Raw genomic sequence first — 26,890 nt, 5'->3', positions numbered from 1 at the left:
AGGAAGCAAGTGATGGCCTGAGTGCTTGGGCCCCTGCCACCCACGTGGGAGACCCGGATGGAGTTCCAGGCTCCTGGCTTTGGCCTGGCCCAGCCCTAGCTGTTGTGGCCATTTGGGGAGTGAGCCAGAGAATACTTCTGTCTGTGTCTTCGTTTCTTTCTCTCTGTTATTCTGCCTTCCAGGTAAAATAAATGAATAAAGTACATCCATTTGGGAGGCATGAGAGAGACAGACAGAGAGACAGAGAGAGAGAGAGAGAATCTCCAATATGCTGTTCGCTCCTCAAATGCCTACAATGGCTAGGGCTTGGCCAGGCTGAAGTCAGAAACTCCCTCTAGGTCTCTCATATGGGTGGCAGGGACCCAAGGACTTGAGGCCTCACTCTGCTTTCCCAGGGTGCACATGAGCAGGGAGCTGGAATTGGGAGCACAGCCAGGACTCAAACCCAGACACGGGTGTCTCAACCAGTGTCTCGGCCACTAGCCCGTCCAGAATTGTTGAGCTTTTAGAGATTTCCTTCTTTATTTACCTCTTAACCATTTTTGAGTGTGTATCCCAGGGCATTAGGCATATTCACAACGTTGTACAACACCTCACTAACACCATCTCCAGGGCTCTCTTCAGTTTGCAAAATTGAAACGGTCCTCACTCAACACCTCCCCGCCCCTGATGCCCTGCTTAAAAAATGTTAGCATTTATTTACGGGAGAGGGGGAGGGGGAGGGGAAGGGGAGTGGAAGGGGAAGGGGGAGGGAGAGGGGATTCCATCTGCTGTTTTACTCCCCAGATGCCTGCAACGGCTGGAACTGGGATCTGGAAGTTCCATCCAGGCCTCTCCCACGGATAGCAAGATCCTGCATACCTGAGCCATCGCTCGCTGCCTCCCAGGGGCCATGTCAGCGGGAAGGTGCAGTGTTACCAGGCATGCCAGTATGGGATACGAGTGTCTTAATCATTAGGCCAAATGTCAGCCCCCATTTTTTTTAAAAAAGATTTTATTTTTTTGAAAGGCAGAGTGACAGAGAGAGAAAAACAGAGAAGGGTAAGTGGGGGGGTGGGGCAGATTTTTTATTTTCTGGTTCACTCCACAAATGGCCATAATAATCAGGCTGGGCCAAGCTGGAGCCTGGAACCCCACCCAGGTCTGCCACATGGGTGCAGGGTCCCAAGCTCTTGAGCCATCTTCTGCTTCCTTCTTAGGCATAATAACAGGGAGTTGAATCATAAGTGGAACAGCCAGGACTTGAACCAGTGCCCACATGGGATGTCGGCCCTGCAGGCAATGGCTAAACCCACTGCAACCACAATGTGTCCCCCAACCCCCAGTTCCCATTGTAAATAAATATTTTTTTAAAGCCAAGCTACTAATCCCATTATAAGAACCCCAACCTCATGACCTCATTTAATCTTACTCACCTGTCAAGTGACTAACACAAGAACTTGGAGGTTACATTTCCAACACATGAACTTTTTTTAAAAAAAATATTTATTTATTTTATTTGAAAGGTAGTTACAAAGAGAATAAGGGAGAGGGAGAGAGAGGGGGAGGGGAAGGGGAGGGAGGGAGAGAGAGAGAGAGAGAGAGAGAGAGAGAGAGAATGAATAAATGAATATGAATCTTCCATCTGCTGGTTTATGCCCCAAATGGCTACAATGGCCAGCATTGGGCCAGGCTGAAGCCAGGAGATTTAATTGGGGCTCCCACTGGGTGCAGGGGACCAAGCACTTGGATCATCTTCCTCCGCCTCTCCTAGCTGCATTAGCAGAAAACTGGATTGGAAGTGGAGCAACCCAGACAGAATCTGAGCCCATATGGGATGCTGGCTCCTGGCTTCGGATCAGCACGGCGCGCCGGCCGCAGCAGCCATTGGGGGGTGAACCAACAGAAAAGGAAGACCTTTCTCTCTGCCCCTCTCTCACTGTTCACTCTGCCTGTCAAAAAACAACAAACAAACAAACAAAGAAAAAACCATACATGGAATAAAGCCACAGAACCCAACATGAGAGCCATCGCTTACCCAGTCATCATGCAGAACCACGGAACCCAAAGTGAAATCCAACCTCAGAACCAAGCCACAAAGCCACCATGGAAAGCAGCCATAAAAAACCCAGCCATAGAAATCAGCATGAAACCTGACCTCAACCCCAGCCATAAGACCCACTCATGTAATCACTGTGAAACGCACCCCCAGAACCCAGCCATAGATCCCAACATGAGACCCTTCTGCTAACCCATTTTTTTTTCTTTTTGACAGGCAGAGTTAGACAGTGAGAGAGAGACAGAGAGACAGAGAGAAAGGTCATCCTTCCGTTGGTTCACTCCCCTAATGGCCACTACGGCCAGCGCTGTGCCGATCTGAAGCCAGGAGCCGGGTGCTTCCTCCCGGTCTCCCATGCGCCGCTAACCCATCCTTCACACCCAACCATGGAACCCAATGTGAGGTCTAATCACAGAACCAAGCTGCAAAGCCCAACCACGGAATGCAGCCACAGAACTCAACAAAGAACTCAGATATGCAACCTGGCTGTGGGAGGGATTGGAGGGGGTGGCTGCCATGGCAACCCAGAAGCTCACAGGCATATAGATACTGAGTTTGTCATCCCAGACTGGATGCCTGGAGCAGGACTGCAGAAGCTCATGCTAGGCGCGGTAATGCAGTTCAGTTAGAACGAGATGGGGGCGTTGGTGGCTCTGCAGCCTCCTGGCCGGGCACGCAGAGGCAAGCTGCTCACCGTTCAGTCATCTGGCTACTGCAGTCTTGAGAAGGCATCACGAGTGTGTAACCTGTGCAGCTGTTCTAGGCCCCCGCACTTGGAAGGGCCTGGCACCTGGTTTAGTACACTGCTGTTACTGTCTTGCAGTGCTGAATCACGCTATCTTTGAACTTGGCTTTGTGAGAGACACCTAACGAGACGAGGCAGCACGCTCGGAAGCAGAGGACAGACACGTGCATATCACGTTCGTGGTGCTCCATGAGCAGAGAACTCTGGTGACCCATGACACACAGGAGTTCAGCAAGGCCTAAAGCAGGTGTAAGATTGGTGTGTTGGGTCTTCGATCAAGTATAGTGAATGCCGACATTGTAAGAGATGACACTTGCCTTGTAGACCACAGCTTGCTTCTAACTCTGAAAGAAACAGGGTTCTAAAAACCATAAAGGGCAACAAGCAATTCATTTTCCTTTTGGTTCCCCGCTTACTCACCCATCAGCTGGCAGGGGGACAGCATTCGTGGACTGTGCATGTGGCGCAAAAGGATGGTTATACCCAGGTGAGTGCATTGTGTGTAGCGATTCCACTGTTCCACGTGTTCTCAAACACGTGTGTTTGAGCTGCAAAACACAAATTGTGCCGTTGAGAGGGTTGTAGGGACAGGTTAAACACATGTCTGTTGGCATGAAAAGCCAGCATTGCACACTCTAAAAACAGTGTGGGACCAGCGCTGTGGCTCAGCAGGCAAAGCCACCACCTGCAGTGCCGGCATCCCATATGGGCACTGGTTTGAGTCCCAGCTGCTCCACTTCTGATTCAGCTCTCTGCTGTGGCCTGGGCAAAGCAGTAGAAGATGGCCCAAGTCCTTGGACCCCTGCACCCATGTGGGAGACCCAGAGGATGCTCTTGGCACCTGGCTTTGGATCAGCACAGCTCTGGCCGTTGGGGCCATTTGGGGAGTGAACCAAAGATGAACCAGAAGATGGAACACTTTCTCTCTCTCTCTCTCTCTCTCTCCCTCTCTCCCTCTCCCCCTCTCTCCCTCTCTCTCCCCTTCTCTCCCCCTCTCTCTCCCCTCTCCATCTCTGCCTCTCTGTAACTGTATCTTTCAAATAAATAAATATTTTTTAAAAAGATGGTAACATTCCTTCTAACAATGTAACGTTTTAATTCCTTGTTACCTAGAATGAATGACGCAGCAAGTAGAAGACCCAGAACAAGTTGAGAGACTGGGAAAGAAGGTGGAGACCTTGTATTTTAGTCCCTTTCATAGTCCCTTATTCTTGTATTTTTTTTAAGTACAAGAAATCTCATGTTTTTATTTTGTACCAGGCCCCATAAATTGTGGAGCTGGTCTTTGTAGTCAGGTTACACATGCACAGAAAGTGCCCGACCCAGAGCAGGGCCTGAGGGAGAGTCATGGCATCATCACTACCGTCATCACCATCACCAACATCTATATAATGCCCATCACCACATCATGGCATCCGTGCCAGCCTCTCTCTGGCCACAGCCCTGGGTCTCTCATCTGATGGCACCTTCTTCTCCAGTCCCTCGGCCCAGCCTTGGGGACTCTTGTAACTGTCTCTCCCCCTCTTCGTGGAGGAATGACACAGGACCCTGCGCTGTTCTTTTGTCTGCTTGGCCCTTCCCCGGTTTGCTGCTGGTCCTTCCCAGGTGGGCTGCCGACCCCTCCATCTCCGTGGAGGGGCGGTTCCCCCTGCCACTTTCCCCACTTCCGTGGGGGAGTGGCACACCGCCAGCCGGCTCTCTCGGGGGCTGCTCAGATGTTATCCAGATGTTCCTGGTGCATGTTGTTTCTCTCCTCCTTTATAGTCCTCTTCCACCAATCCCAACTCTGCTACCCACACGCCGAGTACGCTGCTCTCCTCCAATCAGGAGCAGGATCAGCTCCTGCAGGTTATTGGTCGAACTGGAGGCAGCTGTGTAGAAGTTGTTTACTCCTCTCCCAGCGCCATATTGTGGGAGAGCAGATGCATAGAATAAGTCTTAATTTCAGTAACTTAGTCTAGTCCGAGTTGCTCCCCACAGTAACCTCCCCCCATCACCTTCAGCTCTGCTTGTCCCTTCTGACTCTTCCTTGCCTGTTTGCTGCCAGGATCCTCTCTTCTCTCTTTATTTCTTGTTGTTTCTGACAGGCAGAGTGACAGAGATCTTCCATCCACTGGTTCACTTCCCAAATGCCTGCAACAGCTGGGACTGGGCCAGGCCAAAATGATGAGCCCAGAACTCAGTCCAAATTCCCCCACGTGGGTGGCAGGGACCCAAGTCCTTGAGCCATCAGCTGCTGCCTCCAAAGGCGCACATTAGCAGGAAGTTGAATCAAAAGTAGAGGGGTTGGCCGGCACCATGGCTTACTTGGTTAATCCTCCCCCTGTGGTGCCGGCATCACATATGGGCACTGGTCTAGTCCTGGTTGCTCTTCTTTCAGTCCAGCTCTCTGCTGTGGCCCGGGAGTGCAGTGGAGGATGGCCCAAGTGCTTGGGCCCTGCACCCACATGGGAGACCAGGAAGAAGCACCTGGCTCCTGACTTCAGATCGGTGCAGCGCCAACCTTAGTGGCCATTTGGGGAGTGAACCAATGGAAGGAAGACCTTTCTCTCTGTCTCTCTTTGACTGTCCAAACTCTACCTATATAAAAAAAAAAAAAGTAGAGAGGTCAGAACTCCAGCCAAGCACTCTGATACAGAATATGGACATCCTAAATGCTGTCCTAACCACTGGGCAAATGCAACCCAGTGTGATCCCCCTATCCTTGCATCCATCTGTTGACAGCCCCACAGCTGTTTCAAAGGGCACAGCCTGGACCACCTGGGTCCTGGACCCTCCTCCAAGTTGGCTCCTATATCCCTCCAGAGTTTCACCGTGTTCCATGGAAGACTCAAAGCAAATGTACCTTCAGGCCAGTGCCGCGGCTCACTAGGCGAATCCTCCACCTAGCGGCGCCGGCACCCCGGGTTCCAGTCCCAGTCGGGGCACCGGATTCTGTCCCGGTTGCCCCTCTTCCAGGCCAGCTCTCTGCTGTGGCCCGGGAAGGCAGTGGAGGATGGCCCAAGTGCTTGGGCCCTGCACCCGCATGGGAGACCAGGAGAAGCACCTGGCTCCTGGCTTCGGATCAGTGTGGTGCGCCGGCCGCAGTGGCCATTGGAGGGTGAACCAATGGTAAAGGAAAACCTTTCTCTCTGTCTCTCTCTCACTGTCCACTCTGCCTGTCAAAAAAAAAAAAAAAAAAAAAAAAAAAAAAAAAAAAAACACCTTCAACCTGGTCTCCCTCCCATTGCCTACATTCTCAGCTGCTCCTGATCAGCTTCCAGGTGAGTCCCTACCTTCCATGTACCACCCACTATGGGACCCTGACCCCCCCACCCCGGCTGTCTGCACTATCTGAAAGCTCTGGTCTTGAAACATATGTGGGGGGCCAGCACTGTGGCACAGTGGGTTAAATCCCTGGCCTGCGGTGTCAGGATCCCATATGGGCACTGGTTCTAGTCCCAGCTGTTCCTCTTCTGATCCAGCTCTCTGCTATGGCCTGGGAAAGCAGTGGAAGATGGCCGAAGTCCTTGGGCCCCTGTACCCATATGGGAGACCCAGAGGAAGCTCCTGGCTCCTGGCTCCTGGCTTCGGATCAGCACAGCTCCGGCCATTGCGGCCATCTGGGGAATGAAGCAGTGGATGGAAGATCTCTCTCTCTCTCTCTCTCTCTGGCTCTGGCTCTGTCTCTGTCTCTACCTCTCTCTGTAGCTCTTTCAAATAAATAAAAATAAATCTTTTTTAAAAATTTAAAGAAAGAAACATATGTGGTGCTCATTTGAATCAAGAGTGACACTGGGTTTGGCCGTCTCCCTCAGTTTTGTGTGTTGGAAACGTCCGTGGCATGTGAGAGGCAGGAACTTTGCAGGGTGCCTAGGTCATGACCCTCGTGAATGGATCAGTCAAGGAGCAGCTGGTTAGTGAGACATCGCAGAATGGTTTTGTTGTAAAGGTGAGCTCACTCTGGTGCCCTTGGGACCTGTGTGATGGCCCCTGGCCTTGTTATGATGCAGCGAAACCCTTGCCAGTCCCCAGCTTCCAGAGCTGTGCATTCAACAAACCTCTGCTCTTCATCGATTACTCAGTTACAAATCCCATTAGAACGAAGGGCATTAGCTAGGACATGCAGCGGGACGCAGACACAGAAGTGACTGTCAGAGGTCCCACTCACAGTCCCCTGGAATAGGAGGCAGGGCCACCTGCAGAAGCCCCAGGGCTGCTCAGGAGGCAGAGGGAGTGAGGGGAAAGGGAGCAAGAGATTTTTTTTGTGATTTCCATGGGAACAGGCAAAGTAAAGCAGAGGGAGATTCTTCTCAAGGGTTTACTTATTTGAAAAGCAGAGTGACGAGCCGGCGCCGTGGCTCAATAGGCTAATCCTCCACCTTGCGGCGCCGGCACACCGGGTTCTAGTCCCGGTCGGGGCACCGGATTCTGTCCCGGTTGCCCCTCTTCCAGGCCAGCTCTCTGCTATGGCCAGGGAGTGCAGTGGAGGATGGCCCAGGTGCTTGGGCCCTGCACCCCATGGGAGACCAGGAAAAGCACCTGGATCCTGGCTCCTGCCATCGGATCAGCGCGGTGCGCCGGCTGCAGCGGCGGCCATTGGAGGGTGAACCAACGGCAAAGGAAGACCTTTCTCTCTCTGTCTCTCTCTCTCACTGTCCACTCTGCCTATCAAAAAAAAAAAAAAAAAAAAAAAAAAAAAAAAAAGAAAAGCAGAGTGATGCACAAAGAAGGGAGAGATGGATAGAAAAAGAGGGATCTGCCCTCTGTTGGTTCACTCTCCAAATGGCCAAGTGACCAGGGCTGGGCAGGGCGGTAGCCAGGAGCTACAAACTCCATCTGGGTCTCCCTTGTGTGTGGCAGGGACCCAGGTACTTGGGCCATCATCCGTTGTTTTCTGAGGAGCGTCAGCAGGGAGGTGGATTTGATTTGAATAGGCACTCATATGGGATGTTGGCATCTCAGGTATTGGCTTAATCAGCTGTGCTACAACACTGATCCAGCTTCCACCACCACCTCCTCTCGTGATCTAGCTGCCTGCTAATGAACATCTTGGGAGGCTGCAGATGATGTATCAAGGACTTGGGCCCCTGCCACCCATGTGGGAGACCTGGATGGAGTTCTGGGCTCCTGCTTTTGGCCTGGCTCAACCAGAGCTGTTGCATGCATTTGGTGAGTGAACCAGCAAATAGACTCTCTCTCTCCGTCACACACACACACATACATACACTCCCACCAGAGTTGAGTGGATGCTGGTGCCACGCCTTTGAACCTGCAGAACTGTGAGCTGAATAAACCTCGTTTTCTTGTAAGGACACCCAGCCTCAGGCATCCTGCAATAGTAACCGAAACCAGACTACTGCACCTCTCAGCTGCAGACACAGCCACGCCAGAGCAGAGCTGCTCTCACTCCTTCCTCACCAAGCGCCGGCAGCCCCCGCTGCCCAGAGCTGCAGGCCCTTGCTGCTCATCTCAGGCCACGGCCTCCTGCAACTGCCTGGTGGGACGCCCGTGCTGGTTTCAGATTGGCCGAGAGCACCGTTGGTGTTGAACGTGGGTGGTGGGCGTTACAGGCATGACTCAGCCAAGGGTGTCTTTGGAGCAGGCTTTCAACAACTACCATAGCACGGAACTCTCCAGAAATTGCCAGCGCTCAAGCCCTTCCGCTTGGCCATCCCAGTCTTTAAGATTTTATTTGTTTACCTTGAAAGTCAGAATTAGAGAGGGAGGGAGGGAGGGAGGAAGAGAGAAAGAGAAAGAGAGAGAGAGAGAATCTTCCATCCACTGGTTCACTCCTCAAATGGCCACAACAGCCAGGGCTGGGCCAGGTCAAAGCCAGGAGCTCCATGGTCTCCTACATGGGTGGCAGGAGCCGAAGTACGTGGGTCATCTCCCAGCATTAACAGAGAGCTGAATCGTAAGTGGAACAGCCTGGACTTGAAACAAGCACTCCAATATGGGATGCCAGGGGTGCAGGTGGTGGCCCCTTATGCTCTGTCTTTATACACATTGAAACGCTCATCACATTTAGTCCTGGGAAGCAAGTGCTATAATTCTTCCCACTTCACAGATGAGGAGGGAAATCAAGGCAGTACTGAGAAGTTAAGAGGACTGCCTAGAGTCAGGAGTTTCTGAAGCTGGGCAGCCCACGGTTTGGTTACAGAGTCAACAGGAGCTGTCCCATGTTGCTTACTCATTTCACAAGCAAAGGACGTGGGGGTGGGGCTCTGGCATAGCAGGTAAAGCCGCCGCCTGCAGTGCCAGCATCTCCTATGGGCACTGGTTTGAGACTTGGCTGCTCCACTTCTGGTCCAGCTCTCTGCTGTGGTCTGGGAAAGCCGTAGAAGATGGCCCAAGTCCTTGGGCCCCTGCACTTGTGTGGGAGACCCGGGAGAAGGCCCTGGTTCCTGGCTTCAGATTGGCTCAGCTCTGGTCATCGTGGCCATGTGGAGAGTGAACCAGTGGATGGAAGACTTTTTCTCTCTCTCTGTAACTCTGCCTTCAAATAAATAAATAATTCTTTAAAAAAAAAAAATAAGCGAAAGACAGCTCTGTTAAAAGGTGAGCATTGGGGCTGGCGCTGTGGCCTAGTGGTTTATGCTGCCGCCTGCACTGCTGGCATCCCATATGGGCGCTGGTTCTAGTCCCGGCTGCTCCTCTTCCGATCCAGCTCTCTGCTATGGCCTGGGAAAGCAGTAGAAGATGGCCCAAGTCCTTGGGCTCCTGAACCCACGTGGGAGACCCGGAAGAAGTTCCTGGCTCCTGGCCTCCGATCGGTGCAGCTCCAGCCTTTGCAGCCAATTGGAGAGTGAACCAACGCATGGAAGACCTTTCTCTCTCCTCTTTGCCTCTCCTCTTTCTGTGTAACTCTGAATTTCAAATAAATTAATAAATCTTTAAAAAAAAAGAAAAAAAAAAAGGTGAACATTTAGGGGCAGCTGTGTGAAGGGAAGCCGGGACTTCTCTGTGCTACCTCAACAACCTTTCTGTGCACCAAAATCATTCAAAGAGTTTAAGAAAAGGTAGGCTGCCTCGAAGACACAGACCCCCACATTCACAGCCAAAGTCATTCAACAGGTGGAAGCAGCCCAAGTGTCCGCCGATGGATGAGCAGATAAACACACGCTCCATGCACACAACAGAAGGCCTGGGGACTGTGCCCAGGGATGGCCTCTGACAGCTGGGGCCGGGCAGCAAGTGGAGGCCAGGAAAGGTTCTGGGAATGGAGGGGTTCGAGAGCTGAAGGGTCAGCAAGAAGCCAAGGGAGGGAAGGGCCAGAAGGCAGGCCTGGCAGAGGGCACAGCTTTGACAGACCATGGGCAGTGAGAAAGCACCCAGTGGGAGCAGGAGATGCCAGCTGGGATCACCTGGCTCTGTGGGTCCCCTTTGCAGCCTCAGCGGCCACCCTGGACCACCTGTGGGCATGCATGCATTTGCCATGCATTTGGCTCCTTAGGCTCCTGGAGGTCACCCCCTCCCACCGAGTCCCAGCCCAGCCTGATGGCAGCATCAGAGGGGGTGTTGCTGGCTGAAACTAGAGACTCCTTTCCCTTGGGCAGTAGCAGTGGGTGGAAGCAATGGGAAACTGCATGGTTTCCCTGCGGCAGACAAACAAGCGCCTCCAATGCTGGCCAGCCGGGAACAAAGGGAAGGGGACCTAGTCAGAGGGAAGAGTCAGGGTGGGGCGGCAGGCTGGGACAGAGGAGGGAGGGGCCCATGCTGGGAGGGGCCCGATTCTATCCCTGCCCTCTCCTTAACTCTTCCAGGACAGATGAGAGCTTTTTAAAAATTTATTTGAAAGGCAGGATTAGAGAGGGGAGAAGGAGAAACAGAGATCTTCCATTTGGTTTTGCTCCCAAATGGTTGCAATGACTGGGGCTGGGCCAGGCTGAAGCCAAGAGCTACATCTGGGTCACCCACGTGGGTGCAGGGGCCCAGGGACTTGAGCCATCCTCTGCTGCTTTCCCAGGCGCATCAGCAGGGAGCTAGGTTGGAAGTGGAGCAGCTGGGACTGGAACTGGCATCCACATGAGATGGTGGCACTGAAGGCTGCGGCTTAACCTGCTGTGCCACAGCGCCGGCCCCTAGATGGGAGCATTTCTGCAGGGAAAAACCAAGCCTGACCATAAACACAGGCACGGATGGGCAGGAGGTTAAGGCAGGGAAAGATGCCTGGGAAGACAGACACTTCCGGTGAGGTCTTCAATGAGGGGACAGGGATTCCTCCTGCACATCCAGAAACCTGATCTTTATCAGGGTCTGCAAAGTTAAGGCCCAGCTTCCTGACCAAGATTACAATGTATCCCGCCTGGCACAGGGCAGCACGTTACAATGTAATGTTAGAAAGTTACCACAGGATCACCCCAGGGAGGATTGGTGGAAGACGCCCACCTTGATGGATACTGAGGATGATGATCAGACAGTCAGGGAGGGAGGTTCTTGCTAAACTGACTTAGCAGGTTTTTTTGCCAATCCTGGGTATTATGAGGACATACGAAGATGGGCCTAGCAGTGCTGGGCTAGGGCTGAGCCACGCCAAGAATCGTCAGCAGCCGGAGACCACCAGAGACTACCAGACGATTTGGGGGTGGGGGGGCTGAAGAGTGTATTTATTTGAAAGGCAGAGCGACAGAGGAAAAGAGAGAGAGGAGATAGGGAGGGAGGGAGGCAGGGAGAATGAATGAATATGAATGAGAATATCTCCTATGTGGTGGTTTGTTCTCCAAATGGCCACAACTGCCAGAGCTGGGCAAAGATAAAGCCAGGAGACAAAAATTCTATCCCAATCTCCCACATGGACGGCAGGGACCCTAGCACTTAGGCCATTACCTGCTGTCTCCCAGGTGCATTAGCAGGGAGCTGGATGAGAAGCAAAGCAGGGGGCTGGCACTGTGGTGTAGTGGGTAAAGCTGCCACCTGCAGTGCTGGCATCCCATATGGGTGCTGGTTCAATTCCCAGCTGCTCCACTTCACATCCAGCTCTCTGCTATGGCCTTAGAAAGCAGTGGAAGATGGTCCAAGTCCTGGAAGAAGCTCTTGGCTCTGGATCAGCCCAGCTCCGGCTGTTGCAGCCATTTGGGGAGTGACTCAGTGGATGAAACACTTCTCTTTCTCTGCCTCTGCCTCTCAGTAACTTTGCCTTTTAAATAATCAAATGTGTATTAAGGAGGAGGAGAAGGATCAGGAGGAGGAGGGAGAGAAAGACAGAATGCTCTTTCTCTCTCAGCTCCTCTCTCTGTCTCGTTCTCTATATAGAGAGACAGAGAGAGAGACAGTGCTAGGGAGTGAAACAAAAGAGAAAAGGAGACAGATAAAGAAAAATGAAAAATTAGAGACAATGAGAGACAGAAGTAGAGAGCTGTATAGCCAGATAGAGGCAAAGAGGGTGAGAAACACAGAGAAGGCATAGCAGAGAGAGATGGACAGAGGCAGAAAATGAGAGAGGGGAGAGGCAAGTATGGAACTGGAGAGAAAGAGAACAATGAAGAGAGAAAGACAGATTACTCTTTCTCTCTCAGTGCCTTTCTCTCTTTTTCGAAGCTTTTATTTAAAAGCATTTTTCTTTTTTTTTTTTTTTTTTTTTTTTTTGACAGGCAGAGTTAGACAGTGAGAGAGAGAGACAGAGAGAAAGGTATTCCTTCCATTGGTTCACCCCACAAATGGCTGCTACGGCCGGCACACCACGCTGATCCAAAGCCAGGAGCCAAGTGCTTCTCCTGGTCTCCCATGCAGGTGCAGGGCCCAAGCACTTGGGCCATCCTCCACTGCCTTCCCAGACCACAGCAGAGAGCTGGACTGGAAGAGGAGCAACTGGGAGAGAATCCAGTGCCCTGAATGGGACTACAACCCAGGGTGCCGGCGCCACAGGCGGATGATTAGCCTAGTGAGCTGTGGCACCAGCCATAAATGAAAGCATTTTTCATAGGTACAACTTTAGGAACATAGTGGTTCTTTCCCCCATTCCCGCCCTCCCATCCCTCCTCCTACTCCCTCTCCCATCCCCTTCTTCATTATGATTCATTTTTAGTTTACCTTTATATACAGAGGACAAACACTATGCTAAGCAGAGATTTCAACAGTTTGCACGTGCACACACACACACCATATAAAGTACATGTGAGAACAAGTTTTGCAGTTAATTCTCATAGTACAACTCATTAGGGATTAAGTCCTACATGGGGAATAAGTTCACAGTGACTTCTGTGGTTCCTTTAACAATTAACACTCTTATTTGTGATGTCAGTGATCACCTGAGGCTCTTGCCATGGGCTGCCAAGGCTATGGAAGCCTTTAGTGACCACAAACTCCGTCAGTATTTAGACAGGGCCATAAGCAAAGTGGAAGTTCTCTCCTCCCTTCAGAGAAAAGTATGTCCTTCTTTAATGGCCCCTTCTTTCCACGGGGATCTCACTCAGAGATCCTTCATGTAGGAAAATTTTTTTGCCACAGAGTCTTGGCTTTCCATGCCTGAAAAGCATGGAAAAAGGCTCTCACAGGCCTTTCAGCCAGACCAGGAAGCCTTAAGGGTTGGTTCTGAGGTCAGAGTGTTAGTTACAGTGAATGTCATTCTAGGAGTCTGCTGTGTGGACTGCTTCCCATGTTGGACTTTCCTTCCTTTTTAATTCTATTATTATGACCAGGCACTTGATGTGATTTATATGATCTCTTTTACACTTAATCCTATCTATATGTTCACGTTAACACTTAATATGATCACTTTAACAACTAACATGGAATTTTCACCACCAATTTTAATGGGATTGGAGTCTTAAGACAAGTGGATGGAAGACCTCTCTCTCTCTCTCTCAAACTCTGTAACTCTGCCTTTCAAATAAATCTTAAAAAAAAGAAAACAGCAATTCCTTCTGTAGTGCTGCCCAACACAAGTATAAATGTGGCCCACATATATGCAATTCTCTCCATGTTATAGGAGAGAAAGAGAGGTCTTCCATGCACTGGTTCACTCCCCAAATGTCTGCAACAGCTGCGACTAAGCCAGCAAGGTCCCCCAGGGACTTGAGTCAGGGACTCAAGACCTGAACTCACACCTGCTGCCTCCCACTGCGTGCATTAGCAGGAAGCTGGGACTGGAAGTGGAGCTGGGACATGAGCCCAGGCACTCTGGGTGCCCGTGTTCCAAGCAGCAACCTAACTGCTGCCCCAGGCACCTGCCCCTGCCATCTTGACTCTTAGAAGTCTCATTTGAACAGGTGAAAAGGAACAGATGCACAATGTCATGAAACAATCAGCTTAGCTCAGTCTGCCCAAAATGTCATGATTTTGAAGTGTCCTTGATTACACTTTTTGGAATTTATGAATTTAAATTAGTTTAATTGTGCATATTTAGGAGGTTCAGTGTCACAACCTGATACATGTATGCAGTGTGTAACGATTGAGTTAGGTTAGTTAGCACTTCTGTATCCTTAAGCATTAAAAACTTTTTGAGGGGGCCGGCACCGTGACACAGCGGGTAAAGCTGCCACCTGCAGTGCTGACATCCCATACGGGCACCGGTTCGAGTCCCGGCTGCTCCGCTTTCAACCCAGCTCTCTGCTATGGGCTAAGAAAGCAGTGGAAGATGGCCCAAGTGCTTGGGCCCCTGCACCCATGTGGTAGACCCTGAAAAAGCTCCTGTCTCCGAATCAGCACAGCTCTGGCCATTGCGGCCAACTGGGGAGTGAACCAGCAAATGGAAGACCTCTCTCTCTCTACCTCCTCTTCTGTGTGTGTAACTCTTTCAAATAGATAAATCTTTTAAAAAAATTTTGAGGGGCTGGTGCTGTTGAGATTTATGGGGTATTGTGTGACATTTCAGTAAATGCAAATGTTGTGTAACAAACCAGAGTCATTAACTTGCCACACGGGTAGCAGGGGCCTAGGTACCCGGGCCATCACCTGCTGCTCCCAGGTGCACACGCAGGGAGCTGGCTGGGAACTGGCACTGGGAGGTGGAGCTCTGGCAGCCCCACTGCCCCCGGCTCCTCCTGCCCGCGGCAGCCGTGTCTCGGTCTCCCTGACTGCAACGGTCGCCGTGCAGAGCTCAGATCCACTTCTGGTTTGCTGTTCGGTCTCCACGCGACGACGGGCGGGTCTGGCTGACCTCCCTCAGCCCCGCGCCCTTCTTTCTCTTGCAGGCTGGGTCGACCGCCCTTGGGAAAGCGTCGGAGGCCTCTTGCATTCCTTCTCTCTGAGGAAGTCCCTTGAGCCTGGGCTGCACTGCGCACCCGCGCACGCCCCCGGGCCGCGTTCCAAGCGCTGAAAGCCACCGCCCTGCTACGCGGCGGCTCCGGAGACGCTCGGGCGGGAAGCCGTGCGCGCCCCCTCGTGGCCGATCCCGCGAATGCCACCCCCGGGCCACTAGGATCTCCAACGCAGGTCACGGCCACGCTCTCTGCTTTCAAGGTCCCCTCTCTCTCAGTCCTGCCCACCTTTCCCCAGGAAATGCGCACTCCTCCCCCTCCACGACTGCGCTGACTTTCCTCAAGGTTCAGTGAACATTTGCTGAGTACCTGATGCATGCCCCTCCCTACACACAATCAATCACACTGGGGACTGTGGTTCCAACCCTCTGCACTTTGCATGGACCTCAGACCTCTCGTCTGACCCTGGACTTCACACCTCCCCTGCAGGATGACTGGGGGAGACTCGAATCGACAGCATACGTGAAAGGACCTGGCACACAGTAGGTGTCTCATAGATGCTGAGTAGGTTAATGGCATCCCCAAAGTTCAAAGGGCATTGCAGGAAGCTGTGAGTGGAGCCTCAGCCAGCAGGGAAGGGGCCAGAGAGAGTCCAGGCAGACAGCAGGGCCCAGATTAAGTGGGTGCTGGGGCCCTCCCCTCTCCCAGCAGGACTCACACACACCTGAGTCTTCATTTGCCAAAGCCACTGCTGTCACCTCGGGCACAAAGGCCCTTGGTGGCTTCCTGGTGCTCTTAGCATCATGTGTGGAAGTGGCATTCGTGAGATCTTATATCTGCAAGACATGGCTAGCCCTGGGGCGGTCACAGCATCAGGACACCACAAATAGGGGCAGGTGTTGGCTAGCGGTGAAGACGCTGGTGACGGCGTTGGCATCACACCCCACAGCGCCTGGCTGGGGGCCCAGCTCTTCTGTCCCCAGCTCCCTGCTGATGTGCACCCTGCGAGGCAGTGGTGATGGCTCAAATGCTTGGGAGACCTGGATGGAGATCCTGGTTCCCAGCCTCAGCCTGGCCCAGCCCTGGCTGTTGTGTGCATTTGGGGAGAGAACCAGCAGATGGGCGCGACTGCCCTCTCCCTCCCTCTCCCCCTCTCAAATACTTAAATAAATGAAAAAAATTTTAAAGGGAATAGCTTTGTGGCACAGCAGGTTAAGCCACTGCTCGCACCACTGGCATCCCATAGGAGCACCAGTTCAAGATCTGGCTGCTCCATTTCCAATCCAGCTCCCTGCTAATGGGCCTGGGAAGGCAGTGGAAGATGGCCCAAGTGCTTGGGCCCCTGTACTCACATAGGAGACCTGGATGGAGTTCTAGGTTCCTGGCTTTAGCCTGGCCCAATCCTGGTGGTTGCAGCCATTTTGGGAGTGAACCAGCAGCTGGAAGCTCTCTCTCTTTCTCCCCCTCTCTCTCTCTCTGTAACTCAGCCTTTCAAGTAAACAATCTTTTTTCTTTTTTTTTTTTTTTTTTTTTTTGACAGGCAGAGTGGACAATGAGAGAGAGAGAGACAGAGAGAAAAGCCTTCCTTTGCCGTTGGTTCACCCTCCAATGGCCGCCGCGGCCGGCACGCTGCGGCCAGCGCACCGCGCTGATCCGAAGGCAGGAGCCAGGTGCTTCTCCTGGTCTCCCATGGGGTGAGGGCCCAAGCACTTGGGCCATCCTCCACTGCACTCCCTGGCCACAGCAGAGAGCTGGCCTGGAAGAGGGGCAACCGGGACAGAATCCGGCGCCCCAACTGGGACTGGAACCTGGTGTGCCGGCGCCGCAAGGCGGAGGATTAGCCTAGTGAGTTGCGGCGCTGGCACACAAACAATCTTTTAAGTCAAAGCCCAAGATCTCCCCTGAGATTCCAGGCAAGCCCCAAAAGGATCAACAGAGTTCTGTACCTCCAGGATCCAACGGCAGGACAGCCATGGAGCGTGCACTGCCATGCGCAGTGGGCAGCTGAGAGACCAGAGCCAGATGGCCAGCCAGCAGGGCAGACATGGAATCCCTGTGTCCTGGGCTAGCCCCCGGGGCCTGGGCGGCCGGGCTTCCTTGGCTTTGCTGGGTGCAGCATATGCGTCAGCACTCACAAATTGCGGCCTCGTCTCTGCAGCCCGACTGGGCTCTGTCACCCCCACAAGGTGGGCACAGATGACCTTGGCCATCTCGGTGGAGGCTGTCATGACCCCACAAGGCTGGCAGGCTGGCAGGCTGGCGTCACGCGCAGGACGCTGAGGGCCACGGGCAGCACGGCTGCAGCCTCACCAGCTACACATGGGGAGGGCGGTGCCCAGGTGATCTTGGGTAAGCTCTCTGCAGGCACCTGGGGCTTCAGGAAGCAATTCTGCCTGGCCTGACTCCGGGCCCTGGGATAGGAACCCCAGCTTTGAGCAGGGGCCCTGCACGCTCTCGCCTGAGAACACACAGCTGCTGCCTACCAGGACACAGTTCCCACGCCCCACTGTCCTGTCCCAAGCTGGCTTTTTCTTCACTTCTCTCCCCAGGCTGTGAATCTGGTAAATCTCCCTGCTCCCTCTGGCTGCTGAAGCTGCAAAATGGACAGAAAGCAGCCGATAACAGCCCTGGGCCCCTGCACCTGTGTGGGAAACAAGGCAGAGACTCCTGGCTTTGAATCGACGCAGTTCCGGCCATTGCGGCCTTCTGGGGAGTGAATCAGCGGATAGAAGACCTTTCTCTCTCTGCCTCTGCCTCTCTATAACTCTATCTTTCAAAAAATAAATAAATCTTTTTTAAAAAATGACCATGAGGGGCCGGCAATGTAGCGCAGCGGGTTAATTCCCTGTCCTGAAGCACCGGCATCCCATATGGACGCCAGTTCGAGACCTGGCTGCTCTACTTCCAATCCAGCTCTCTGCTATGGCCTGGGAAAGCAGTAGAAGATGGCCCAAGTCCTTGGGCCCCTGTACCCACATGGGAGACCCAAAGGAAGCTCCTGGCTCCTGACTTCAGATTGGCGCAGCTCATGGCCAGTTGGGATGGAAGACCACCACCCCCACCTCTCCCCTCTCTGTGTAACTCTTTCAAATAAATAAATCTTTAAAAAAAAAAAAAGAAAAAGACCAAAAGCCAATTAAAAAGGGGGGGGGGCATTTGGCTCAGTGGTTGAGGCACTGTTTGGGACGCCCACATCACACATCCAAGGGTCCGAGTTAAATTCCTGGTTCTGGCTTCTAACTCCAGCCTCCTGCTGATGCGCAGCCTGGGAGACAGCACTGAAGGCTCGAGAACTTAGGTCCCCTTTTTCCAGCCACCCATGTGGGAGACCTGGATGGAATTCCTGCCTCCCACTTTGGCCTGGCCCAGCTCCAGCCATTGTGGGCATTTGGCGAGTGAGCCAGCAGATGCAAGACCTCTGTATCTTTCTGTTACTCTCTGCCTTTCAGATAAAAGAATAAAAAAATTTTAAAAACATGATTAACATATGAATTTGAGGATTGTTCCCCACACGTGGACTTTTGGGAGACACGTTGAATGCGCAGCAGGCAGGTTTGTGGCTCTGTGTCCTGACCTGATGATGCGTGCCTCAGTTTCCCCATCTGCACAATGGGATGACAGCAGAACCTGCTTCGGGTGTGTTGTGAGGGAGCGCTCTACAAATGGTGGTTGTGGGTGGGGGTGGTCAATGCCCGGGGACCTGGATGGGGAAGCCCCTGGGGGCCGCCTTCCCGCCCTGCCTTTCCTGGAGCAGCCTAGGCCCCCTGGGCCTTTCTGGGTCCTCCAGCTACCCCCTCCCTCTTCTGCAGCCTCATTCCCAGGCATCCGGCCAAGCTCCCGGCCATGTGCTCAGTCCTCCCTTCCACCAGCTGCTTCCTGTGCTCAGACAAAGGAGCCTGTGTCCCTAGGCCACCCCACACGACCCAGACGCAGGCAGCAGTGTCTCCCAGCCCTGCCCTGGGCTCCTGGGCAATTTGGGGGTCCCCTGGCCCTGTTCTGTGGGATCCTCACTGGAAGAGGGAACTCTGGGACAGTGTGGAAAGTCAGGAGGACGGGAGTGTAGCGGGGCTGGAATGACTCTGAGTGACCCTAACAGAATGACGGGGGGGGGGTGGTGGCTCACGGTGACATTAATGGAGTGACAATGTGACAGCAACAGGTGACAACGTAATAGAAGCTGGGTTGACAGGGTGACGACTGGACAGCAACAGGTGGCATTGCAATTTCAGAAACCAGAGAGAACTGAGGTCCTGTTGAAGGGAGAAGGATCCGTGGACGGCCGTGCTGGGTGGCAGCAGGAAGAGGGGTCGACAGTAAGGCAGTCGGAGATGGTGGCTGATGCAGGTCGGGAGGGGGTGGAGAGCCCAGTGACTGGTGACACAGCGTCTTCAAAAAGCTCATGCAGGATGCATATTATGAAGAACACAATGTACATGCTTCAAAGGTTTTTTTGCACCAAAATAATCTTATCTTTAAAAAACTTTGACACTGAGACAGAGAGAGGTCTCCCATTCACAAGATTACTCCCTAAATGCCCACAACAGACAAGGTCGGGTCAGACTGAAGTCTGGAGCCAGGAGCTCCATCCGGGTCTCCCATGTGGGCAGCAGGGGGCCAAGAACTTGAGCCCTCACCTGCTGCCTCCCAGGGTGTGCATTAGCAGGCAGCTGGAATTGGGAGTGGGGCCAGGATTTGAACCCACAGCCTCCTACGTGAGAAACAGCCATCCCAAGGGGCATCTTATCCACTGCACCAATTGCTCACCCCAGGGTTTCCATTTTGACGGGGGACAGCATGACCGGCTTTGTCTCTGTGACTGCCCTGCCCTGGCCCAGCACTGTGGCCCCCCGGGCCCAACAGCGACGTGGTTGGTGCAATCGTGGGGGTGACCCTGGCAGTGCGGCTCAGATGGCAGGAACCAAAATGGTGCCCCAGTGTTGGGGTGGGCACAGCGGCAAGCGGGCTCTCTGCTGTCATCCGAGCTCCCCACAGCCCTGCCCCTTGGGCCCCTCTTCCTCTCATCTACCCCTGGACTCCTGCTTCATGCTCTGCAGCCTGGGCACACTCCCCAGGCCTGTCCCTCTAGCACACTGCTGCAGGCAGGCACCTGGCACGGTGGTTGGAACTCTACTCGGGACGCTGGGACCCCACCTCAGGGGCCGGGGTCTGAGTCCTGGATCTCCCCGCTAATGCAAACCCCTAGAGGCGGCAGTGATGGCTCAAGTCGGGGACCTGGATGGAGGCGCTCACCCCCATCAGCTCTGGGCTCTCCCACCCTAAACCCCACACCCGTCACTGCTGAGCCAACCTGACCCTGGGGTTCCCTCCCTCACGTTCCCCCACCCCCTCCCATGTGACCCTGCTTCCTGGGGAGAGAAGAGGTCCCTGAAGCCAGCCTACACTTCCTATTCCCCCAGCTCAGCACCCCTGCCCCCACACCGAGGCTCAGGCTAGGCGGAAGCCATGAGCCCAGAGCTTCTTCCGGGTCTCCCACGTGGATGCAGGAACCATAGGTGCATCAGCAGGGAGCTGGATCAGAAGTGGAGCAGCCAGGACTCCCGCCAGTGCTCACATGGGTCACAACCTGCACACACTCTTAACTCCCGGCCGTCTCCTCCACCCACCGTTCTTCCCTCCTATTTTCTGGTTCCTTCTCTTTCCCAGCCTCTCAGTGCCCCATCCCCAGGCACAGGGCTCCCTCCCCTCCTCCTCTCCTCTGCTCCGGGGATCCAGCCCTTGAGGGCTGAGCTAAGACCTTCCCAGCTGGGGTGTGTGGGCAGCCTGTCTGGGAGGGCCCCTCTCCCTGCCTTCTCCCCAGACCCCTTTCCATTCTTTAGAACAAGACGAGCAGCTCACCTGACCATCTACCTGGCAGAGACAGACCTGGGTCTGATTTCCAGCTCCACCGCTAGTGAGTTTTGTGAAGCCAGAGAAACTATGCCACCTCTATGCACCTCAGTTTGCTCATCTATACAATGGGTACAGTCCACCCAGGCCTCTCTGGTGATTGAATCACATGCAAGGCCAGAACTCTCAGCACCACACCTGGCATGCCCGAAGTACCCGGGAAACACCAGCCGGCACTGTTACATGAGAGGGCCATGACTTCAAGAAAATGGAATTCAAAGATTGGCTTATTTTGGTGCAAAACACGTCTGGAAATCCAGGCATATGCAAGGTCCTAAAAACCTCATGGGAAATGTGTGCTATGGAAAGACTAGTTTATTCTGCACCAAAATATATATTTTCTTTAAAAAGACTCTTTTATTCATGAACTTCCTGAGGTGCCCTTGCATGCTTGTTTATTCCATTCTCAGATGCTGTGAACGGACGCACATTCAGCACACAGCTTTGAGAATTCGATAGAGTGAACTCATACTTTGGGGTGTGGAGGGGAATTTTTAAAGCGGGCTTTGCTGGACACATAAGAGTTTGCCTGGTGGCGTAACAGCCGACTTCCCGGGTTAGGATCGCTGATGGCGTCTGTAGAGACACCTCGACATGGGGCAGTGTAGATTCCGGCTGGAAGGCGGGATCAATCCCATGACAGGTGGGAGCCTCAGACAGACCTGAAATTCTGGAACTTGGGCATTTGTAAGCCTGAAAAAGCGTAGGCCTGCTCCCCAGGGAGGCGCATCTTCTCTTTGTTTTGCCTACATCTTTAGCCCCCCCGCCCCAATCTCAGTTGACCCAAGAACCTAGTCTCCGGGCGCCAGGTGAGTCGGTCGCCCTGGGAATCCTGCGTGCCCCGAGGGCGGGGGAGTGCCTCCCAGGTAAGCCCCGGTGTCCCCGCCCCGGCCCGGGTCCAGGGCGCCCACCCAACCCATCCGGAGCCCCACCTCGGGGCGCCCTCCTGCTCGGTCCGCCCGCGAGCGCGCAGCCCCGGGAGCCACGATCACGCCCTCCCCTTGCCTCCTCCCGCCCCCACCCGCCCCCCGTGGCTGCTCTGGGCCGGGAGCGCGGCGGGGTCGGCCGCTTGGTCTTGCGCTCCGGCCCCGGGGCCCCCAGCGCCGCGGGAGCCAGCCCTGCAGCGCCGAGCCCCACGCGTCCGTCCGCCGTGCCCGCCTCCACGCGCGCCGCCCGGCAGGTAGGGGAGGCGCGGGCCCCGCGGCGGGGCGGGAGCGGGGTGGAGGGGGGCGAGCGGTGCCGCGAGGAGGGGGAGGGGATTCCTTTGTTCGCAGCCGGGAAGCCCCGGGCCCAACCCCCTCCCCTCCCCGCCATCTGCGGGGCGCGAGGCGCCGGGGCCAGGAGGGGCTCAACCGGGGCCCCGAGTCGCAGGTGAGGGCGGAGCCGAGGCTGGCGGCGGGCCCGGGAACCCGCGTGCTCGGCCCTGTCCGGAGGAGACCGCGGCTCGCGGGCCCCGCGGCGCCCCCTCCCCGTCGGCCGAGCCCAGAATCCCTCGCTGGCCACCCGTGCGGTGCGCGGTTCCCCGCTCATTCATTTCACAAACTCCGGACGCGCCGCTCGCTGAGGCAGAGGGGCGCGCGGGGGCGGGGGTGGGGGGGAGCCAGGTCAGTCAGGTCCGGCCCGGCCAGAGACCCCTCCCCACCCCCCAGGCAGGCCGGGGTGGGAGGCAGAACCTGCAGACCCCGGCACAACTCGGGAGCAAGGGGGCGCCCCTCCCCAGCAGGGGGGACCCTCCGAGGTTGACCAGGGTCTCTTCCTGGGAGGGGCCCGGGGTGAGGGTTGGGACCACCTGGTTGGGCTCACTCCCTGCTTCCAGCCACCCTGACCCCAGGTCCAGTGACTTTACTCCCTGGTCTGCAAAGCGGTACCCGAAAAAGGCACGGGAGGGGGGCGGGTAGCACTTGGTTGGCCACCCCCCCTCGCCCTTAGGATGCTCCCACACCTGCGCCCCGGCCTTGGCCTGGGTGGGTGGGGGCCCCATCTCCCCTCTGCCTGGCCTCCCCTCCCTCTGGCCCCTCGCTGGTGACAGCCGTCACCTTCACTTGCCCCTTCCCTCCTGGGCTCCACAGGGGAAGTTCAGTGGCTCTCATGCCCCTGCCAGGACATCCACTCCCGCCTCCCCCCACCCCTTCTAACGCCCATTCCCTCCCACCCAAGCCCCCTCAGTGGCCCCCACACAGTCCGCCCACTACAGCCCCTCCACCACACCCTGCTCCGAGAAGCCTGCCCTGACCGTCACCTGCTCCCCGGCCCAGTTCTGTGGGGACCCCTGGCCGGGGGCGGGTGTCCACTGGGGCTGATTCCACCTCCTCTCCACAGCCCCCCAGGCACAGTCATGACTCTGCAGGGTCCACGCCGGGCAGGGACAGGAGCCGGAGCCCTCCCCGCGGCCCGAAGCCCCCTGGCTCGGCTCCTGCTGGCGTGGACGGTCCTGTCGTGCGTGGTGGGCGGCCGAGGCCGCTGGGACCGGGCCCCGGGGCCTGCAGCTCCTGGACAAGTACAGAGGCGCAGCAGCCCGGGCCCCTTGCAGGGGTGCGTGGTCCCCGGGGGACTGAGGCCCCCGCTGGGGGTGTGGGCTAGGGAGGCGCTGTCCTGGGGCCAGGAGATGGACAGCGGGCAGGGGCTCACCAGCCACATCCCGCTGTCCCTCAAGGGCCAACGTATGTGGCTCCCGCTTCCACGCCTACTGCTGCCCCGGCTGGAGGACGCTGCCTGGCAGGAGCCAGTGTGTCGTGCGTGAGTGCGGCGCCTCCTGGCGGGGGAGGGGGTCGCAGGTAGGGGCCCTGTCCACAAGTCGATACGTGCACTTGGCCAGGGCTCCCTGGCAGAACCCCAGAGTGCCCTGAGCTTTGTCCGCTGGCTCCCAGGTCACCTGTGCCTATGTGAGTCTCTTTCTCTGGAATCTAAGGTCATGCCCCACAGCCCCCAGCACCTCTGACCCCCTCCCTGGCAGGCACATCCCCTGCAGACAGGGCTGTGCGTGCATGCGTGCGCGTGCCCGAGTGAGGCGGGGAAGTGGGCGGCCCGCAGCGCCCAGCCGGGCATGACCGCCGGGCGCTCCCCGTGCAGCCATCTGCAGGCACCCCTGTGGCGAGGGCTTCTGCTCCCAGCCCAACGTGTGCGCCTGCGCTGACGGGACACTGGCCCCCAGCTGCGGGGTGAGTCGAGGTGAGCAGGTCGCGGGTCTCCAGCCGCTGGGCTGCTTCTGCCCGCCACGCGGGGCCCGCCTCCCCCTCACCGTGCGCCCCCCCCCCGCCCCCTCCTCAGGCTCGGGGTGCAGCGTGAGCTGCATGAACGGGGCCAGCTGTCAGGGGGAGTCGTGCCTGTGCCCCCGCGGCTACACAGGCACCGTGTGCGGGCAGCGTGAGTACCCCCCGGGGGCCCGGGGAGGCGATTCCTAGCTCATCAGGGGTGTGGGGAGTGCCGGCTGGGACAGGCTCACCCAGGCACCTGCAGCCACCACTCTCTGTCTCCTCCACAGCCGTCTGCGACCATGGCTGCCACAACAGGGGCCGCTGCATCGGGCCCAACCACTGCTCCTGCGTGTATGGCTTCAGGGGCCCTCAGTGCGAGCGAGGTACCGAGGGAGCACTGGGTGGGGGTGGGGACAAGGCCAGGCCCCGAGAGAGTCCAGCTGGCCTCCTTCCTGCTGCGGGGCAGGCTGAGGACAGCTCTTCATCTGCTCACCCGTTCTCCCAAACATCTGTTGCTCACTGGCTCCGAGTGAGGGCCCCCGGTTGGAACCAGATTGGAAAGAGAGAGGATGTAGCTGCCTGGGTGAGGGGCAGGGTGAGGAAGAAGCTAGAAGCAGAAAATGGGAACCCAGGGAGGTCAATGCAGTGACATGGGAAAGCCATGGGCTCCAGGGAAGGCCATCAGGGAGGGCTTCCTGGAGGAGGGGACTTCTCAGCTGACTCTCGCAAGATAGGCAGGAGCGCATGAGATGGAAAGATGTTACAGAGAGAAAGGGGAGAGAGACCAGAATCTTCCGTCCACGGGTTCACTCCCCAAATGGCCGAAAAGGCCAGGCCAAAGCCAGGAGATGGGACTTGAACCTGGGTCTCACCCGTGGGTGGCAGGGGCAAGACTCGGGCTTTCCCAGGCCGTTAGCAGGAGTGCACCAGAAGTAGTCAGCGCTCCAAACGACGCCCACACAGGATGCCAGCGTAGCAGGCGGCGGCTACACCTGCTGTACCACGGTGCCAGGACCCCTCCCCCTTACACAGGTCCCACAGACTGAGGGGGGCGGGCTCAGCTGCTGAGGGGCTGGGGGCAAAACTCCATGGTGGACGCGATGCTGTTCCAGAGCCTGGGTGTTGGGAGGGAGTCGAGGACAAGCCCCCAGTCTGGCCTGGAAGGTAGAGGCAGGGGCAGGGAGGGGACAACTCTGAACTTGCTGTTGGCTGAGATGGGAGATGTCCCCAGGCGGGCGGCCTCACAGAGCCCAGCATGGCCCAGGAAGCTACAAGGCCCGGGGTAGCAGCTCCCTGAGGCTAACGCCTGCATTGTGGCTGAAGCCAGTGGGAGCCGGAATAGCTGGGAGGGGCTGGGGGCTGCCGGGGTAGGGGTGGGGGCAGCCAGGAGGGGCTTCGGGCTGCACGAGGGTGAGATTCCGGAAATGTGGGTGGGTCTGACAGTGAGGACCCTGGATTGGGCCAGGGCTGGGGGCCTGGGGCAGCCACACCTCCAGGGGTCTCAGGGGGGCCTGGGGTGGGGGTGGCTGTGGCTTCCTGGCTGGCTCCTCTATTGGAAACATCTGGAGGGTGGAGACAGGAAGTCACCACATCTGGGCTCCTGCACAGCCACCTTGGGCTAGGCCCTGGGCGTCATTGGGGTTCCGGGCCCAGGACATTCAGAGGCAGATGGCGGGTCCCTCCTGGGCGTGCCCGCTGTGGGTCTGTGCTCAGGCTTGAGGGGAGGGGTGCCTGAGATGGGGTCCTGACCTGCCCTGACCTCTGTGGGCCTCAGAGGTCTTGGCCTCCCTCTCGGGGCTGGTTCAGCCACTGCTCTGAAAAATGTGGGTTTTGAAGGGTGAATAAGAGTTCAGTAAGTAGGGCCGGGAAGAGAAGACATTCGACTCAGCAAGAGTCAGAGAACGGGTTGGGGTGCTGGTGCCGGGGCCCCCGGAGCAGAGGAGGCCCACGGGCAGCCGCCGGCCTCTGTGTGCTCCGCAGACTACCGGACTGGGCCCTGCTTTGGCCAGGTGGGCGCTGAGCGGTGCCAGCAGCAGCTGACCGGCTTCCCGTGCACCAAGGCGCTCTGCTGTGCCACGGTGGGCCGGGCCTGGGGCCTCCCGTGTGAGCCCTGCCCTGCACAGCCGCACCCCTGCCGCCGCGGCTTCATCCCCAACATCCACACCGGGGCCTGCCAGGGTGAGTCGTGGGGGCTGGGGAGCCAGGGCGGAGCCGGCCGCCCGTCGCGGCTTTGGGTCCTTCCTGGGACGGGCCTCTCACCCCCTTGCAGATGTGGACGAGTGCCGGGCCGTGCCGGGCTTGTGCCGGGGCGGCAGCTGCCTCAACACTGTGGGCTCCTTCGAGTGCCGCTGCCCGGCCGGACACCAGCTGGACGACGGCGGCACCACTTGTGAAGGTGGGCGGCGGCGTGGCGTGGCGCGGCGGGGGCTCACCTCCACCATGGAGATCCAGGCTCCGTTAACCCTCTGTGTCTTCGCAGATCTGGACGAATGCAGCAGCCGGCCGGGCCCCTGCGCCGGCGGCGACTGCGCCAACACGGTTGGGAGCTTCGTGTGCCTCTGTCCCCGCGGCTTCACCAGCAGCCTGGACGGCAGCCGCTGCCAGGGTGAGCGGGGCTGAGGCGGCCGGAGCCACGCCCTGTCCCACCCAGGCCTCTAGGCCCCTCTAAGCCCTCCAGTTTCTACGACTCGGCCTTCCTGGACCCCCGTTTCCATCCCTTCTGACATGCTGGCTCCCTTCCCATCAGCCTCTGCGCTGTTGTGAACCCCCATGGGGGAGCCCCTTCAACCTCCCTCATCTCGGCCCTCAAGCGCTCTGGGCTCCTGGCTTAGCCGCTCGACTCCAGTCTCTCGCCCCTCCTGGGCTCCTGGCTTAGCCGCTCGACTCC

The 26,890-nt window shown here is 56.5% G+C and overlaps 1 protein-coding gene and 1 long non-coding RNA gene across 3 annotated transcripts in view; one reads left to right on the top strand and one right to left on the bottom strand.

Annotated features, from left to right (window-relative positions):
* Positions 1-1,603: 1,603 nt before the first annotated feature.
* On the bottom strand, positions 1,604-26,574 carry LOC149121457 (uncharacterized). 2 transcript variants are annotated; one of them, XR_016222579.1, is made up of 3 exons: positions 26,436-26,574; positions 3,204-3,331; positions 1,604-3,127 (listed from the first exon to the last, which is right to left on the bottom strand). It is a non-coding gene; the product is annotated as an uncharacterized LOC149121457 (long non-coding RNA). The 2 variants fall into 2 exon arrangements; XR_016222578.1 differs by lacking the exon at positions 26,436-26,574 and adding an exon at positions 16,849-16,986.
* Positions 24,081-26,890, top strand: part of FBN3 (fibrillin 3) — a 61,673-nt gene continuing 58,863 nt past the window's right edge. Inside the window, exons 1-5 of the mRNA XM_089315456.1 lie at positions 24,081-24,172; positions 24,291-24,386; positions 25,984-26,181; positions 26,273-26,398; positions 26,483-26,608. Of these exons, the coding sequence (XP_089171582.1) occupies positions 24,100-24,172; positions 24,291-24,386; positions 25,984-26,181; positions 26,273-26,398; positions 26,483-26,608 (619 nt within the window). The 5' untranslated portion in view covers positions 24,081-24,099. The remainder of the gene's footprint in view (positions 24,173-24,290; positions 24,387-25,983; positions 26,182-26,272; positions 26,399-26,482; positions 26,609-26,890) is intronic.

This window comes from Oryctolagus cuniculus, chromosome 16, assembly GCF_051225735.1.
Source record: "Oryctolagus cuniculus isolate XC-2025 breed Fujian yellow rabbit chromosome 16, ASM5122573v1, whole genome shotgun sequence".
In the NCBI taxonomy this organism is placed as follows: domain Eukaryota; kingdom Metazoa; phylum Chordata; class Mammalia; order Lagomorpha; family Leporidae; genus Oryctolagus; species Oryctolagus cuniculus.
This window is presented reverse-complemented; position numbering and strand designations above follow the sequence as displayed.